Below are 19,628 nucleotides of genomic sequence, written 5' to 3'. Positions count from 1 at the left end.
AATTTATAGCATTCTGCTTATTTCTTCAGTTAAATGGAAAAACATTGATAAGCATTTTTGTATGATTTTGAACCCTCTGTTTTATTTGTCATATCATCTATCCTAGTGATTCTCAACCTTTTCTTCACCATGGATCCAATACTTAACTCAAGATTTATAACATTTAATGTTATAAATTTCAAGCCTTCGCAGACCTTATGTGATGAAATTACGATCCCACCCTACCCCAAGGAATCTGGGAACCACAGGTTGAGACCTTCTGATCTATCACATAGATGGATGATTTGACAATTCTTGTGGGCTAGAAAAAGACAAGAGTACTTAGTTTTACACCTTTGTTTTTGTTGCCTCCTAACCATTCCCCTACGCTTTGTAATATTGAGTACCTGTTTAGTGTCTTGTACACATAAAAAACAATTTGATCAAGCCAGCAGCTTGGGCTGAGAGCCAAGGGCTTGTTACATAGACAACTTATTCTTTTGATATCCCTCTCATTAATTTATAAGTTCTGCCGGTAAGGGGGAAGCAAGCAATTCATTGCTTTCAGTGTGTATATGAGCAAACAACTTTCTTGCAATCTCTTCCTCTCCAATCCTTCTGCTCTTTTCTTGGATGGGGAAAAGGTCAGGCAAAGGAGACATTGCTTACTGAAATCACTTCTGAAGCCTCCCCCCTGCAGAGCTGAGATTGGAGAGAAAGAGATTTCAAGAGAATAAACTGCTCTTATGCATAGTGAAATCAATGTAGCCACATCATCACTCTGAGAACCACAGGTGCATTATGCAAACAGATTATAATATTCCTTTGAAATCTCTTTAATCTCCTCACTCTGCAAGAAGAGGGCAGAAACAAAGCAATTTCTGTAAAAAAAAACTCCTTTGCTTGACCCATCCTTCTTCCCTCCCCCAGAATGAAGAGATTAGAGAGGAAGAAATTTCAAGAGAGTACAAGTATTCCTCAAGTTATGACCATTTATTGAATGACTGTTTGAAATGATGGTACTGAACATGGAGTCTTATGAACAGTCCTCAAAGTTCCAGCTGTGGCAGCATCCCTGCAGTCATGTGAACAAAATTTGGGTGTTAGTAAGCGCCATGCACATTTGGTTGCAGCACCCCTGCAGTCATGTGAACAAAATTTGGGTGTTAGTAAGCAGCATGAATATTTGGTTGCAGCACCTCTGCAGTCATGTGAACAAAATTTGGGTGTTAGTAAGCGGTATGCACATTTGGTTGCAGCACCCCTGCAGTCATGTGAACAAAATTTGGGTGTTAGTAAGCAGCATGCACATTTGGTTGCAGCACCCCTGCAGTCATGTGAACAAAATTTGGGTGTTAGTAAGTGGTATGCACATTTGGTTGCAGCACCCCTGCAGTCATGTGAACAAAATTTGGGTGTTAGTAAGCAGCATGCATATTTGGTTGCAGCATCCCTGCAGTCATGTGAACAAAATTTGGGTGTTAGTAAGCGGTATGCACATTTGGTTGCAGCATCCCACAGTCATGTGACTGCTGACCTTCTCTTCTGATTTCCCACAAGCAAAGTCAGTGGGTGAGCCAGCAGAGAAGGTAAGAAATCCCTTGGATAAGTCTTCACACACACCCCAGCCATTCTTTGCTAGTTTGTACCCACTAGTACCTTCCACATCTTGTTTCTCTAATCTTCTCTGCCTTTCACTCAAACTTTCATGAACTCCACACCCTCTTTCCCAGCCTTCCTGAGCTCTCCTCCCCAACCTGTGCATAGCCTGCACTGTGTTTCCCCTCTCCTGTACCATGTAGCACTCTTATACTCCTTCTCTAGAACATTCTTCACTTCTTGCTTAATGACCCACATGTTTTGGTATGGTGAGAACTGCCACTGCCAAGATTGCGATCACTAAGGAAAGTGGCACAGTGGTTAGGATGCAGTACTGCAGGCTACTTCTGCCCGCTGCCAGCAGTTTGGCAGTTTGAATCTCACCAGGCTCAAGGTTGGTTCAGCTGTCCATCCTTCCTAGAGTGGGTAAAATGAGAACCCAGATTGTTGAAGGCAATATGTTGACTTTGTAAACCACTTAGAGAGGCTGTTCTAAGTGCTATTGCTATTTTTGATCTGATCACTTAGCAAAGACAATCACAATGGCTGTCATAAATTAAGAATTACCTCTAAGATGTTTGATTTTCTGTACATCAAGAGTAGTGTAATTCTCCTGGAAGCAGGAAAGGGTCAGGCAAAGGAGAAATTGCCAACAGAAATTGCTTATTTTTTTCCTCCCTACTCCATCAAAGGATGGAGAGATTGGAGAGAAAGGAGATGTCAAGAGAGTAAGCTGTTTGCTCTTCTATACATACAGAGCAAAGCAATAGTTTCAGCAACAAGAATTTATTATTTGCATAAAAATTTCTACTCACATACTGTCCTTGCTTCTGCCTTATTGATTTACCCATTACTCGTGCTTTAAATTTTTCTGGTATCTTTCTCTAAATAATGCATCAACTCCATCAAGCCACCTCCTTTTTAAGTCTCTCCCTTCATCTCAATCATTCACTCTTCTTTCGTACACTGTTTTATAATTCACTCCTTATACTTTTTCCCTAAACACTGAAATCATTTCAGTGTATTTCTTTTGTATTAGAAGTTATGTTGCATAGACCTTATTGCATGTATTTCAAAAAAATTGTTTTTGAAAACGCTTGAGACTTCTTTTGTTATTTCAACAAAGGTATTAATGATGGTTCTCTGCCTAATCTCATTATATTGAATTACATTTGATGAAGCAGATAGGAAAACAAAACATTGATATTGTTGTAACATATGTCATCTGTGCTATGCTTTATAATTAGAAACTTTGTAAATGGATTCTTGTTTATCTTCAAATAATTATATTATTTTAACATTAACTTGAATAGTTTTATTTTATCCTTTTATATATTAAATAGAATGATAAAAAGTATATTTTTAGATTAACTGAGCTATGAAGAATTACAGATTTTGAATATTAAGAATATTTTTGTGTTAGAAATTCATGAATTGTTTTTTTTAAAAAAAATACAATCACTAGTTGTTATTTCAGAATACGCTTAGTTCTTTTAATGTCTTAAAATAAAGTACTAATTAGAGCTTTGATTTCAGATTTACAATGGCTGAACACTGAAGGTTCACTTTCTTTATATGAACATCTTTGTGGAAAAGTAGTGGTATTAGATTTCTTCACCTACTGCTGCATCAATTGCATCCATATTTTACCTGATCTTCACGATTTAGAGGAGAAGTACTCTGATAAAGGTATTAAACCAGTCAATACTTTGTTCAAAGATAGATAACAGACTTCAAGAGGGCTTGGACTTTGACTTGTTGTGGGAACATAACAACTCCAGGTGGATTCCCTTCTTGGCTCTGTCTCTCCTTTGACTATACTCTTCACATTCATGAACTAGAGCCAGCTTGATGTGTCAGCCTTAAAACTTTGGCCTTCCTTCCTTAGCTGCTCCTTCCTTTCTAAATCCTTTAACAATGAAGATAGGAACTATACATAAATATAATTGTTTTCTCAGTTGCAAAAAAAATGTTCCTTTTAAAGATGAAAATGTAGGGAGTACCTGGAGATTTGATTGGGTGGTGTGTGCCTTTTCCAAAAATCCTATTATTATCTTGTAGTTTGTGATTGCAGAAAGTCTGAAAAATGTCTAAGAGTTCAAGTACAATGCTATGCCCTGAAATATACATTTCACAAAATGCCACATTAGTCCTCAAATGTAGTTGTTTCAAATCCAATGCCAATATGCTTAAATATAGAGAATTGTTTCATGACATTGCCAATATTAGTGCATATCTTTTAACTATTATGCCATACCTAAAAATTGCAGGTTTCTATTGATACATGCATGAATTAATGTCAACTAACATTTGTCTAATGCTTTCCTGTCTTATCCTTGCTAGGACTATTTCTGAGTTCATAATGGTATTCACAAGGTTATTTTAAACCCTAATGCACATTCTTATCACATTGACAGTCTGGAAATGACCTGTTGGACTGCTGTATGAGGAAATGCTTCTTGACAGAAATACTTTGGGATAGAGCCAGTTCTTTTTTAATGCAGTTTTAAATCTAGCCTGATCCTAGAATTTTACTGTGCAATATTTTATTCTTTTTGTTCTGTTGTCAATGAAATTGTCTTAAAATATAGATTACTTTTCTTTTAAACAGAAAACATATTATTCTAATCAAATTGATTTGCCTAAATACAAATTGCTAGTGGATTATTGCTTTGATCTATACAAAATCAGAACACACAACAGGTTATGTTCTATGATTTTTCATTCGTTCTCTTTTTGTCTACTGCTTCACTATGCATTGAAGCAATTGTGAAGTTTTGTTTATCTTTTAGATGAAATTACGAGCCAGGGAAATAGGGATAGAACTGGCAGATCCCATTTCAGTAGCAAAATTATATTTGTATAGCAGCAGTTTAAAACAGAATGCATTGCATATTCATTAATAACGTATGTACTATATTTTATGTTGTATTTTTATTTATAGAGATGACAAAATTTGGTATTTTATGATATCTCATTGATATTTCTGTTCAGATTTTAATAGATATATTTAGTGTCATTGTTATTGTTATTATGTTATGGTACAGTAGTACAGTAGTTACAATGCAATGTTTCAGGCTAACTCTGCCGACTGCCAGCAGTTTGATCCTGACCAGCTCAAGGTTGACTCATTCTTCTGAAGTCGAAATGAGGACCTAGATTGTAGGGGGCAATATACTAATTCTGTACACAGCTTAGAGAGGGATGTATAGCACTGTGAACCAGTATATTATTGCTATTGCTATTATTCCTTCATTTCAATGCTTATGTACTCATAACCAAATAGCACTCACTTTTGGCTATTTAGTGAAAGGAAACATAATAATAACAACTCTCACTTGTGGAGTAAGATTAAATTCTGCTTAGTATAGATGCTAGCAGCTCTAGAAGCCAGGTCTCTGCATTAATTCTGCTGCTTATCTTCAATTCTTAAAATAGGAAGAGGAAGGAAGAATAATTTATAAATTCTTGCAGACTTCTGTATGTCTTCAAAATGATAAGCAGAGTGCAGCATTATCCTTATTCCTATTAAATCCTTGTATCACTTTTTGAACTCTTATTCTAAATTTAAATGAAAAGATAGTGCATGAAATGTTTTATTGCAGTACCCTTGATACTCTCTTTTATCAGGTTGTTTTTATAACAGAAAAATACAATTGAATTCTAACCAAATAAACTGTTAAAAGCCTTTGTTCTACTTGGTAATAAATTAAATACAATATAAAAGTCACTTAAGCATGTGGGAAAGGATACTGAAATCAGACCTATCGTTTCCTCAGTCCTTTTGATCTAGGATTCTGTCTCTTTACAGAGCACAAGGTTATTTACGGTGATATTGTGTCAACTCTGCATAATAGAAAAATGAACAAGATTTCTGGGACTTCTTTTTCTCAGAATGTCATTAGAACAGTTCCTCTCTGTATCTGTCTCATCCTGTCTTATAAAATGGCCTGCAAGAATAACCTTGAGAGATAGGATAAAGAACCATAGCCTCAGACATCCCGCTGAACTGTCCAGAGTTGTTATCCAGTCTTCTGGTTTGTAAAGTTTCATTTAAAAAAGTACTGTATGGGGTCATTTTGAAGTTGATTATATAAGCTGTCTAGTATGTTAACCACCATAAAGGTGTGTTATAGAATGTTCAGTGTTTAAGCAAGACTCCAAATTTTATTTGTTGCTTTGTCTTGATTAAGCCTATTCTCTTTCTTATCTTAAATCTTGATGCTGAGGTTGTAGCTTTGGCCTTTCTTGTTTTAATGCTTTATTATGAATTTTAGAAATCTGTTTTGACAATCCTTGATCTCTTCTGTGTTACCCCCAGAATATATACTAGGGAGGGGCAATCTGAGCCCAAGTGCTGTTACATATTTAAAGAAAAAACAGGAAAATACACATTTTTAATTAGATATACATCCAGGTTTTCTTTTGAAATTGCTCTAAGCAGGTAGCAATAATAAAAATAAAGATTAAAAAACCCAAAATTATAATTAAACAGATCTAAAACAATTATAGGATCCAAATCCTGGCTAAGTGTATCAATTTGTCTTTAGTCTCGATTGCAAAAGACTGCCTCTAGATTTCATTGTTAGTCTCACAGAACATCACTACAGTACTGTTTCTGTGATGAAGGAAAAAGTGATAGCTCAGTAGCAGACAACGGCTTTGAGAGGCAGGGTGGGGAAAGATGGCAGCTAAAGCATTACGGTCACAGCCCTATTCTTTGGTGTGTACAACATCAACACACAACAAAGGCATCACTCTGAACAGAATGCTTTCATCTTGTTCTTTTGACATCACCAACCTCTGTGAATACCATTGGTAAGCCCTTTATTTTACATGCAAAAAGGCCATGATTAATTCCTGATTGAGTAAAAAAAAAACTTGTGTATGAAACTTAAAAGTTTTCATTGCCATCTAGATAGACAGCGTTGAGCTAGATCAAATGGTGTTGTAAATCAATTTAACTCAATATAAAAAAAATATTATTCTTACTATTTACAAATGTGGGTGGACCCCCATAAAATTTTCAATATAATAAGTCTGAGAAAGTTACAGTCCCCATCCCCACATGAGCAAATGCGCTTAGCTACAGGGATTTTGCTGTACCTGCCTTATAGAAATGCAGATGGAAATATGTTGAATCTAGTTTTAAATTCTATTATGTTGGAATAGCCTATTAACTTTCATCTGGAATTACTTGCCCCTTATTCTCTAAATACTTAATTGCTTACTTTGATCATACATATTGTAATAGAGATAACCCATACCAAGTCAGCTTATGCTATATTGTCTGCTTCCAGGGTGAAGAAAAGTTATCTATTAGAATTAGAGGGGTTAGCCAACAGGGAAGAGCTGCGTTTTGATCTAATAAGAGCAATAAATCTCTACCACATTTTATAACACTGGTAGTAGAGGCCTATATATTTTTACAATAAAGTACTTTATATGTTCGCTCTTGCTGAAAACCACATACATAGTACAACTATCTAGCTTATCCCATATATCCCAGCAACAGTACAGCATTCCAACTAGGTTTAAATCTCATTATTTGTTTCTTATCTATGCTTTCAGATGGTGTCCTTGTTATTGGTGTTCACTCAGCAAAATTTCCAAATGAAAAAGTTTTGGATAACATCAAAAGTGCTGTTCTTAGATATAACATCACTCATCCTGTGGTAAATGATGTTAATGCAACCCTCTGGCATGAGCTAGAAGTGTCCTGCTGGCCAACCTTGGTAATTGTTGGACCTCGTGGCAATATCTTGTTCAGTCTGATTGGTGAAGGGCACAAGGACAAACTATTTCTATTTACATCTATAGCTTTAAAATACTACAAGGAACAAAAGGAAATTAATAGTAATAGAATTAGAACACAGTTATATAGAGACTCTTTGTCACCTTCACCTTTGCTGTTCCCTGGAAAAATTGCAGTAGATAGTTCGGAAAACACCTTGGTAATAGCAGATACTGGACATCATAGGATTTTGGTTGTGAAAAAAAATGGTCACATTCTGCACATCATTGGAGGTAAGGGTAATCAAATATATTTAAAGATCTTATACTGTATTGTTTTGTTTTGTTGATTAATGATTAAAATATAATAATTGTTTTAAAACCTTGCATTTTACCTTGACAACTCTCATGGCAAATCCTAATTCTATCTGTCTTCTACAATTCTTCAATATTGCATAGAAAACTATATTAAAATTAGTTTCCAGTCCTACAAAATGCTTCTTTGAGTGTATATGGAGCTGCAAATAAATAATTATCTAATTCTGAGTTCTAATAACCATACAAAATTTAGTAAGTCATGAAAATGATACCACATTTTTCAGACTTGAAACTGGTATTCTAAAAATAACTTGAGCAGTAGATTCTATGAAATTCAGTTGTTTATTTTAGCTCGTAGCTGACTGCATGTTTTCTTGGCACTGTGTTCCATTTTGTATTGTATTATATAATTCCTTGTGTTTGAAAGCTGAATCTTTAAAGGAAATTATTGTAGATGCAATAAATATGTGATAATGTTTAAAGATTAATAGATTATATTGCTAGGCATTCTACAAGTTTAAAAATTCTGCTTTTCTAAAAAGAATCTACACTTTTTTGTGGAAGAATATTAAACATATTGACTAATATTGATTTGATTAGGTCCACAGCTGTTGCTATTCTAATTAATGTAAAATAAAATTCTTTGCGACCTAAATCTGACATGTCTGTGTATCCATTGTTGACCTCTAGAAAAAGTTATACTCTTGTTTTATGTTATTTTTGTTCAAGGACCAGACAGAGGAAGAAATGATGGAAAATTTTCAGAAGCATCATTCAGTTCTCCACAAGGAGTTGCCATAAAGAACAGTATTATTTATGTAGCAGATACAGAAAACCATCTAATTAGAAAGGTAAATTGATTGATTATGTTCTATCATGTCAGTACCAATTTAGCAACAACATAGACAATGTGTCCCTAACCTGGTCCTTACCTTGAATTTTTTTATGGATAAAAAACAATGCCAACACAAAGGGCTATGCAATGTGACCAGCAATAGTATTTCTAAGTATATTTTTATTCCACGTAGATAAAAAAAGTATTATTTTTATTTTTGTATTAAGCTTTGAAAGCAATTTACCAAATGCAGGTAATTTTCATTTAGCAACTGCAGTTGGGATCAACTACCTTGTCATTACATGAAGTGGTCACTAAATGAAAAATCACATGACTGCAGTGTGGTTATGATTTTACTTCAACTTTCCTTTGCGTTATGGCATCAGAGGGATATGGCTCCAAACAATGGAGCAAGTCCCCACAGTGAAGAATGTTCACACACAAGGAAGCTGAGTAAAAGGGAAAATCTAACAGTCTTTTTTCCCCACTCTCCCACCTTTTAGAACACACTCCCAAAATGTTAGAATAATTAGCAAGAAGGAAATTAATGTTTGCGTTTACATTCAGTGGAAAGGAAAAAATTATTAGTCAATAAGCACCCACTGCACACTTACATCTGTGAGCCACTTAGGAGCCAAAAAGCCTTCATTGTGAAATTGATTACATTCTTGTCAGCGGCAGACGGCAGGAGGGTTCTAATCAACTAATTAAAATCACAGATCTGAGTTTGTTAACTTGCAGTTAGCACCTTTCATGAAAGAGCTGCACTGCAGACAAAAGCAACTCGGGAAGAAGGAGCATGTTCAGGCAATCTCTTCACTCTGCAAAGAGGTGGGATGGGGAAAGAAAACAGGTCAGGCATAGGACAACACATATGAGCTGATTTTAATACACTTGACCAAGAGATGCTGCAAAATCTCTTTTTCATATATTTTTATTCATAAATGAAGACACTGGTCTCAAAAGCTATTTTTTATTATTGTTAACATAACTGCGAACAATCACTGTCTGAAGCAGTTGCTAAACAAGAGCACGGGCCATTAGATACCAGTTGTACTCTGCACAGAACAATGTGTGCATATGTCCATTGTATCTCATTCATATTCTTTCCATTGGAAACCATTTTGTAACTTTTTAATATGTTCCATTTCAAACCTTATTTTCATTGGCATCGCAAAATTTCAGTATCTTGGTGCTGATTGATAATCACATCCAACCAATGGATCCTGCATATATGAAATCATCTCTAATTGTCATACGTTCCAAACTTTCCATGTTGTAACATCTGAAATGATTACCATGCCTACTCACTACTCTTAGAGTTAAGATTTAAAAAGCCAGCTTTTCATTTATACTGCTCTATATTTTTGTACATAATAAATTGTCATTAATTTATATTGTGGATTAGTCCTATAGATACTGAATTAGGATTAATTAATGAACTTTATTTTCTCATTTCATAGAAGTCATTTGCATTATATATTTTGATCTCGCAAGTTAGTGGTTCTCAAACATTTTTATTTCAGGACCTCTTAAAAATGATTGAGGATACCAATCATTCTTAAAAATGATGGAGGATATCAAAGAGTTTGGTTTATATTTCTGGATTAGCATATTATAAATTTAAGATTTATAACATTTAAAGTATTTGTATCTTTGATTTAGGGACTCCCTGAAAAGATCTCAGGACCCCCAGGGTCCCCTGACTATACTTTGACATACAATGTTTTGAGTGAAGAAAACCATTGTTATCCCTGACAGACAGATATAAATTCTTCACTAAAGATATAAACTATTTCAAAATTAAAGATATGTGCTACTCTGATACTAACTATAAAGCAGGGCACAAACTAACTCCCTGCTTTCACAAGTATAGTATATTCCAAATAAATATTACAGTATTAAAGATATTTTGCTAAAAATGGTTAACAGTATAAAAAGATGTGCCATTTTATAAGTTTACTAGAAAACTAAATTAATATGAATTCTTTGTGCTTTTTGAGTTTGTTTGTTTGTAATTAGTAAGAAGCTCAGAAAAATGCCAAGAATTCCACAGATCAACCCTGAATTACACATATTCTCTTTTATTAAAATAAATCAATAATTGATTCTAGATTGACCTGCGGTTGGAGTTAGTGAGCACTGTTGCAGGAGTTGGAATACAAGGCACTGATAAGGAAGGAGGAGCCAAAGGAGATGAGCAGCCTATTAGTTCACCATGGGATATAACTTTTGGAAGCTTAGGTATTTTTTATGATGTTTATATTTTATATTTATTATGCTTTTTTCAAAGATTGTAGTCTGCTTAATACCACTGCCGGTAGATTACCACCTAATTTTTTCCTTCTACTTACCCCTTCCCTTATCTCATGAGCACAGAAGATTATGAGTCATCATTATTTACAATAAATTCTATGTGTTGAAGGCAATCACATTTTTACTCATGTGCTCAGTTATATGCCCAGATACATAGAACCTGTATATTAAATATATAATTGTGTATCTTGCAGCAAAATAACTTTGCAAATGAAGGCAAATATACATGTCCCAGGCTATTGTTGCAGGATCCAATCTGAGTTGATCATCCAGACAGAAGGTTTGTTCTTCAAAGCTTTTGGACTCATGCTGGAAGCCCATCTTGAGAGAATCTCCAGGATATATGCACTGAGCTGTTCTATGCATAATACACTGCTCAAAAAAATAAAGGGAACACAAAAATAAGACATCCTAGATCTGAATGAATGAAATATTCTTATTAAATACTTTGTTCATTACATAGTTGAATGTACTGACAACAAAATCACACAAAAATTATCAATGGAAATCAAATTTAGCAACCTATGGAGGTCTGGATTTGGAGTTACACTCAAAATTAAAGTGGAAAAAAACACTACAGGCTGATCCAGCTTTGATGTAATGTCCTTAAAACAAGTCAAAATGAGGCTCAGTAGTGTGTGTGGCCTCCACATGCCTGTATGACCTCCCTACAATGCCTGGGCATGCTCCTGATGAGGTGGTGGATGGTTTCCTGAGGGATCTTCTCCCACACCTGGACTAAAGCATCCCCCCAACTCCTAGACAGTCTGTGGTGCAACATGGCGTTGCTGGATGGAGCGAGACATGATGTCCCAGATGTGCTCAATTGGATTCAAGTCTGGGGAACGGGCGGGCCAGTCCATAGCATCAATGCCTTCGTCTTGCAGGAACTGCTGACACACTCCAGCCACATGAGGTCTAGAATTGTCTTGTATTAGGAGGAACCCAGGGCCAACCGCACCAGCATATGGTCTCACAAGGGGTCTGAGGATCTCATCTCGGTACCTAATGGCAGTCAGGCTACCTCTGGCGAGCACATATAGGGCTGTGCGGCCCCCTAAAGAAATGCCATCCCACATCATTACTGACTCACTGCCAAACCGGTCATGCTGGAAGATGTTGCAGGCAGCAGAACATTCTCCATGGCATCTCCAGACCCTGGCACGTCTGTCACATGTGCTCAGTGTGAACCTGCTTTCACCTGTGAAGAGCATAGGGTGCCAGTGGCGAATTTGCCAATCTTGGTGTTCTCCGGCAAATGCTAACCGTCCTGCATAGTGTTGGGCTGTAAGCACAACCCCTACCTGTGGATGTCAGGCCTTCATACCACCCTCATGGAGTCTGTTTCTGACCGTTTGAGCAGCCACATGCACATTTGTGGCCCGCTGGAGGTCATTTTGCAGGGCTCTGGCAGTGCTCCTCCTGCCCCTCTTTGCACAAAGGCAGAGGTAGCGGTCCTGATGCTGGGTTGTTGCCCTACTATGCCCTCCTCCATATCTCCTGATGTACTGGCCTGTCTCCTGGTAGCGCCTCCATGCTCTGGACACTACGCTGACAGACACAGCAAACCTTTTTTTAAAAAAATATAGTTTATTAATTTTTACAATTAAAACCAGTCACAATACATACACAAATAAGCAAAAGAAAGAAAAAGAAAGAAGAGAGGAGAGGAAGAGAGGGAAAGAATTTTGAGAAAAGAAAGAAAAAGAAAGGGGGAAGAAAGAAAAAAAGAGGTTAAAAGTATTCTTATTTTAACAGTTTGCAAGGTCTTTTGTTTTCATAACCTTAACTTGTGTCATATAACCACACCTGTTTTTAACTTATATCGCTACCTCGTTATTATGGGTTGATACTTTTCTTTTATGACTTATGATATATAATTTATCTTTGGTCAATCCAATTATACCAACAATTCTAGCTATCGTAGTATAGTGAAGTGTCTTTGTTTTTTAGCGCCAAAGTCAATTTATCCATTTCTGCGCATTTTGAGTTTTTTTCAATAATCATTTCTTCTGATGGAATTTGATGTTGTTTCCAGTGTTGAGCGAAGGCTAATCTGGCCGCTGTTAAAATGTGTATTGTTGTGTATTTGGCTTTTTTGGAAATTTGCTTATCAAAAATCCCTAGTAGGAAGGACTCTAGTTTGTATTCGATCTGCTCTTTGCTGATTTCTTCCAACCAAGTTTTTATTTTCTTCCAATACTTTTGGGTTTCTGCACAAGACCATCACATATGGAAAAAGGTTCCTTCTTTTTTCCTACACTTCCAGCAATGCGGATTCATGTTGGGGTGCATCTTCGCTAACCTCGAAGGGGGGAGATGCCATCTACAAAACATTTTATAAAGATTTTCCTTGTAAGCTGCCGATTTGGTAATCTTATTGTTTCTGCCCCAAACTTTCTCCCATTCCGCTAATGTGATGCTGCGCCCTATGTTCTTACTCCAAGCAATCATATTTCCTTTTACAATTTCTTCTTCTAGTTCTGTTTCTAATAAGTAGTTATAAAATTTTGTTATGTTTTTTTTATTTGATCCTAATAAAATTTTATCTAATTGTTGCAGTTTGTTATTAATTCCAAATTCTTTTTTGTCTTGTTTGTATCTGCTTTGAATCTGAAGGTAAACCCATTGATCAATTTTATGTCCTTGCTCCTGAAGATCCGGCCTCGGTTTCAAATTTCCTTGTGGGTCTAATAAGTCTTTGTATTTAATCATTTTGGTAAGCTCCAGATTATTTGAGTGAATCATTGCCTCCATTGTTGAAATCCATACTGGTACTTTTGTATAATGTTTTTTCCTTATTTTCCTCCAAATTGTTAATAGTGCGTCTCTAATTAAATGTCTATGGAAATATTTTTGACTGGTTTTCCCTACGTCCCATAGAAAAGCGTGCCACCCCCTTTGTAAATCGTGGCCTTCTAGAAATAGTATTCTTTTATTGGTTAAATTCACCCAATCCTTCAACCAAACTAACGAGGTGGCCATATGGTATAACTCCCAGTTTGGAAATGCTAACCCTCCCCTGCTCTTCATATCCTGCATTGCTTTTACATTTATTCTGGGTTTTTTCTCTTGCCAAATAAATTTCAGGGTTATTCTATTGAGTTCTTCAAAAAACTTTTTATGTAATTTAATTGGGATCGTTTGGAATTGGTACAAGAATTTGGGGAGAATGTTCATTTTAATAGTAGCAATTCGGCCTAGTAATGAGATTTGAAGTTTCCCCCACGATTCTAAATCTTTCTTTACCTGGTGTATCAGTTTATCATAATTGTTTTCTTTAAGTGTCTTACAGTGTGGGGTTAGCCAAATTCCTAAGTATTTCACTTTCTTTGCCACTTGTATATGCATTATTTCTTCTAGTTCTATTTTCTGTTTTTCTGTTAGGTTTTTGGTCATTAATTTGGTTTTGGTTTTTTTGTTTATTTTAAGGCCAGCTACTGCTCCAAATTTCTCTAATTCACTCATCAATTTTGGTCCCCTGTCTTTTGGTTCTTCAATGAAGAAAATCATGTCGTCCGCAAATGCTTGCAATTTATATTCCTCTTTCTTAACTGTTAATCCCTTTATATCTGAATTCCGCCTAATTCATGTTAATAATGTCTCTAATGCTAATATGAAGAGCAGGGGAGAGAGTGGACAACCCTGTCTCACTCCTTTTTCTATCTTTATTGGGCGGGTGCATTCCCCATTCACTATTATATTAGCTTGTTGTGTATCATATATAGTTGTTATAATATTTTCAAATTTGGTGCCCAAATTCAAATTATAAATTTTTTGAATTAAAAATTGCCAATTTAGATTGTCGAAAGCCTTCTCTGCGTCTAGGAACATAAGTGCTACTTGTTTCTCGGGGTGAGCTTCGTAAAATTCTAGTACGTCTAATACTATTTTTAAATTGTTCTTTATTTGCCTAGTTGGGAGAAATCCGTTTTGGTCTACATGTACATACAAGTTTAAGATCCTTTTTAATTTGTTTGCTATAATAAGTGTGAATATTTTGTAATCAGTATTTAAAAGTGAAACCGGCCTGTAATTATTTATATATCTGGGATCTGTATCCTCCTTCGGGATCAGCGAGATCAACGCCCCCCTCCATGAGTCCGGCATCCTGGCTGCCAGTAAAACGTCATTAAAGACTTCCACCATAAGTGGTCTGATTTGATCTGCTATTGCCTTGTACAGCTCCCCTGGGATCCCGTCTGGGCCCGGGGTTTTATTATTTTTCTGGCTCTCTATTGCTGATTTCAATTCCAATTCAGTAATGTCTTTATTTAATAGTTCAGCCATTTCTTCCCCAATTGCCTTATCCTTTACTTCATCTAGATAATTCCTTATTCTATCTTCACTGACGTCCTCTCTTTTGTATAAATCTTCAAAGTAATTATGAATGATTTCTTTTTTCTGTTCTATTTCCTGGTATGTATCTCCTTTGCTATCTATTAACTGGTATATCAATCTCTTCTCTTTCTTTCTTTTTAATTTATAAGATAGCCATCTTCCTGGCTTGTTGGCATGTTCAAAATAGGTTTGTCTGGTTAAGTTCAAATTCATAGTCATTTTCTCTTGATCAATTAAATTCAGTTTGTGTTTGGCTATACTTATCTGATTTTGCAGCTATACTTATCTGATTTTGGGTTCTTTTGGGTTATTTTGTAGAAGGGTTTCTAGCTCCTTAATTCTTTGTTGTAATTTGTTTTGTTGGGAATATTTTTCCTTGTTTCACTTGGCGTTACAAGAGATTGTTATGCCTCTTATAACCGCCTTCATCGTATCCTAGACATTTTGTTTCGTGGTTTCTCCATTATCATTTTCTTTTATAAAAAAATTCAATTCCTCCTTTAATTTATTAATGTATTCTTTCTCTCTTATTAATTGAGTGTTTAAGGTCCATCTTTTCTTTGGTTTTACCCTGCCCTTCCATATTACCTGTATTGGATTATGGTCTGCCCATTCATTAGGCAAAATTTCCACTTCTTTTGTCTCGTTTGCTATTTCCCCATTCATCCATGCCATATCGATCCGTGTCCATGTTTGGTGGGGATTTGAATAAAATGTAAATTGTCATTTTTCAGGATGTAATCTTCTCCATATATCTGTCAGATTTAGCTCTTTCATCATTTCCCTACAAATCTTGGGGAGCTCTCTCTTCCCCTTTTTATTCTTCCCGGCATTACTGTGATCATTTTGGAAATCAGCAATGGAGTTGAAGTCCCCTACTATGCAAATATTTCTTTTTTGCAATTCAACCAGTTTTCTATATAGGTGTTTAAAAAACTCTTTTTGGTCTCCATTTGGGGCATATATTACTACTAAAAGAATTGGAATATCATTAATCCAGATCTGCAAACCCAGAATCCTTCCTTCTAAGTCTGACCATATTAGCTCAGATTTCAAATCCTCTTTCACATATACTGCGATTCCCTTCTTTTTCTCCTCATCTGCTGGTGTGGTAAATAACTTTCCTAATTTCGGGCCCAAGGTTCCCCCACACCGGCACGGGTCTCTCCAAGACTCGAGCACCCCGAAAGATCGCACCAAACTCAAGAAAAGGATGGCTAGAATCACGAGCGGATTTCTGCCCCTCTGACCGTCCTTGCCTTGCCACCGGAAGTTCCACAGCAAACCTTCTTGCCACAGCTTGCATTGATGTGCCATCCTGGATGAGCTGCACTTCCTGAGCCACTTGTGTGGGTTGTAGACTCCGTCTCATGCTACCACTAGAGTGAAAGCACCACCAGCATTCAAAAGTGACAAAACCATCAGCCAGAAAGCATAGGAACTGAGAAGTGGTCTGTGGTCACCACCTGCAGAACCACTCCTTTATTGGGGATGTCTTGCTAACTGCCTATGCTTTCCACTTGTTGTCTATTCCATTTGCACAACTGCATGTGAAATTGATTGTCAATCAGTGTTGCTCCCTAAGTGGACAGTTTGATTTACAGAAGTGTGATTGACTTGGATTTACATTGTGTTGTTTAAGTGTTCCCTTTATTTTTTTGAGCAGTGTATTTAAATGGTGCTTGGTTGTGTATGGCTTTTAGTTGTTGATTGGGATGATGATGGCCAGTATTAAGTCGTTGATTGTTGTTTCTTTGTGCTGCTGGGATCTTGGTTTTACGTACCTGGTAAGATGGTGGTAAATCAACACTCCTGTTGACAGTCAAGAAGCCTGTTTCCCCAGGTTCCAATCATTTCTTTGACTCTTTTTATACCTGCTCAGCCAACAATCTTAGTAGCTGTGAAATTGAATGTATGTCCTTATTCATTGCAATGTAAGACTACCAGTGAATTCAGGTCTTCTCGTCTAATCGCTCATTTGTATTCTTGTGATCTGGTAGTTAACTTCCTCTACAGTGACAGTCCATGCAGGGAATCTGGTAAATTACATTAGAAGTTTTTCCTACCTCCAAATAATCTTTGTATCATGCAGATTTTAAAGCCAACTATCAACAACCCACTCAACAACTAACAGCCACATACAATAAGGCACCATATAAATACTATGCATAGAACAGATCAATAAACACATCCTGGAAACAGAAGTTGCTGGGAATAGGCTTAAGTATGAGTCCAAAAGCTTGGAAGAACAAACATTTAGTCCCAATGACCAATTCAGATTGGATTCTAAAATAATTTTGCTACATTTATTATAAAGTTTAAAATGTAGAATATTGTTCATGTTTTAATATTAAATACAGTTTATTCATGAGAGTTCGTGTTTAAGACTAATGTTCTAAAATGGTTTGCTACTCATTTGATTCATGTATATTAATGCAAAATATTTTGTTCTCAGATATGTAAGTGAAAGGGGAAAATTTTTTGAGAAAGGTTACAGATCCATTTTAATTAATGGAGTTTAATCCTAAAGAGTAAAATGTTCTTTTCAATAGCAAATACGTAAAACCTGACTGCAGAATTGGAATCAGTCAAATGTATATTTACATTGCTTTTTTCAGTAAGATTAAACAAAATGGTAGTACAAAATATACATTACATGGTCATAAGGACAAAAATCTGTCTCCAATTATATTACATGACGACATATGTATATTCATTCGAGAGATCAAGACAAGCAATTATTATTTTTTTTAGGAACATGCATTCATTTTGTAACAACAAATACAATTTAAATGTAAATAGTTTAATCTTTTTTTGAATTTAATAGAAATACTTATATGTTAACTTTTAAAATAATAAATTTTCCTGCTCTAGTGCTTTTGAATAGCATTGACATCTTATTACTTTATTACTGACCATGTGCTTTTCGACATGTACATGCAGAGGATGTTCTTTCCATTCTCATCTATTTTTATTCAGTGCTATTGAAATCAAGCAGTGCTAAACGCATTTTTGGTTGAAGTGTGAAGTGTTCTTGATAGCTGCATTCTTTCTGAAAGACACAGATCTAAGACCTTAGTGTTATGATCTATAAGGGTAGCTATGATTCACACTTTTGTGTGTATAGCTAGCAAAAGTCACTATAATGCCCCATAAAATAAGGATTTTAAATAAATAATTTTGAAATATGCAGCATATATGCATATATGAGAAAAAGTCCTGGTGAAGGGCAAGTGTATATAATACTACACAACATACGACAGTATTTAAGTGTTTTGTAAAAAAAAAAAATGACAACTGTTTTTAATGTATAGTTGTCCTAGTTAAAAGACAGTTTGTGATTTAAACATCACTCTTCACATTCATGGACTTAGATGCATAACATGCCTGATTCTGCAACTAAACTCAATTCAATTGATCTTTTTTTCTTATTTTCCAAAAATAAATAGATATTATTGCAGAATCTTCTACAATTACTTCTAACAATGGTTTATTGGCAATAGTTTCTCATTTTTATTTAAAAATAAAATCAGATGTTCCATAGCAGAAACTATCAGATACAGTATAAATCATTAAGGAGTTTAATATAGATATATCTTGGGTCAATGTTTGCCAACTTTATTGATATTATTTTAAAAAGAAAGATTTCTAGCAACCAACATTGGCCAATGGACCAATATATTCCACATTTTTTCCTGTTCAGTAATATTCAGTTCTTGCTGTCTGTTCTTGGCAAGGTTTTTCACAAATGGTTTGCTTCTTCTTAGGACTGAGAAAAAGTGATTGGCCAAGTCACACAACTAGTTTTGTGCCTAAACTCATAGTCTCCCAGATTCTAACCAATGCCTTAACCACAGATAATGTGTTAATATTATTGCAGATAATAGTGGTTTTAGAACAGCCATTGGTCCATTTCTTTAAGGAAAGCTCATTTCAGGTTAGCTATGATAATACATTTTGTGTATTATCATAAAGGATTTTTAAAAATACAGCAGGTTCCTACTTCCTTTATTATGCAGTAGTATTTATGAAAGGAACATACTCACATTGCCAGTTTCTTTGAACACCCTGAGGAATTCAGTAGCAATATTTCTTTTTTCTTCTCTGATGGTACCATTTCATTCTATTTGCATTTGAACTTTTCTAAACAAAGACTGTGGCATAGCTACTAAAGGTAATTCTCAGGTTATGATTGCAATTGGGAGTCTAATTTCTATTGCTAAGCGATGTATTCGTAAAATGTGACATCATACGACTGCATTAAGTAGCGATTGCAATCCCAGCGATCCTATACTGTTGTAACCTCAGGACCAGATGGTTGTTATTGAGGAATTCACATGATCTCTCAATTGGTTTCTGAGTGCAATTCAAGATACTATATATCATCTTTAAAGACCCACATGGCACACAATTGGGTTACTTACAGCAGGGGTCACCAACCTTTTGGACCTCGGAGACCACCAAACTCATAATTTTAAATTCCGGGAACCAATAATATGAATTTTGA

At 35.6% G+C, this 19,628-nt stretch overlaps 1 protein-coding gene across 1 annotated transcript in view; it reads left to right on the top strand.

The window, feature by feature from the left end:
• NHLRC2 (NHL repeat containing 2) overlaps positions 1-19,628 on the top strand; it is a 43,969-nt gene that overhangs the window by 1,713 nt on the left and 22,628 nt on the right. The window contains exons 2-5 of the mRNA XM_026670371.2: positions 3,115-3,267; positions 7,150-7,605; positions 8,359-8,480; positions 10,579-10,708. Of these exons, the coding sequence (XP_026526156.2) occupies positions 3,115-3,267; positions 7,150-7,605; positions 8,359-8,480; positions 10,579-10,708 (861 nt within the window). The remainder of the gene's footprint in view (positions 1-3,114; positions 3,268-7,149; positions 7,606-8,358; positions 8,481-10,578; positions 10,709-19,628) is intronic.

Source organism: Notechis scutatus, chromosome 4, assembly GCF_049901735.1.
Source record: "Notechis scutatus isolate UNSWTSFEM ecotype Mainland chromosome 4, rNotScu1.2, whole genome shotgun sequence".
Classification (NCBI taxonomy): Eukaryota; Metazoa; Chordata; class Lepidosauria; order Squamata; family Elapidae; genus Notechis; species Notechis scutatus.
This window is presented reverse-complemented; position numbering and strand designations above follow the sequence as displayed.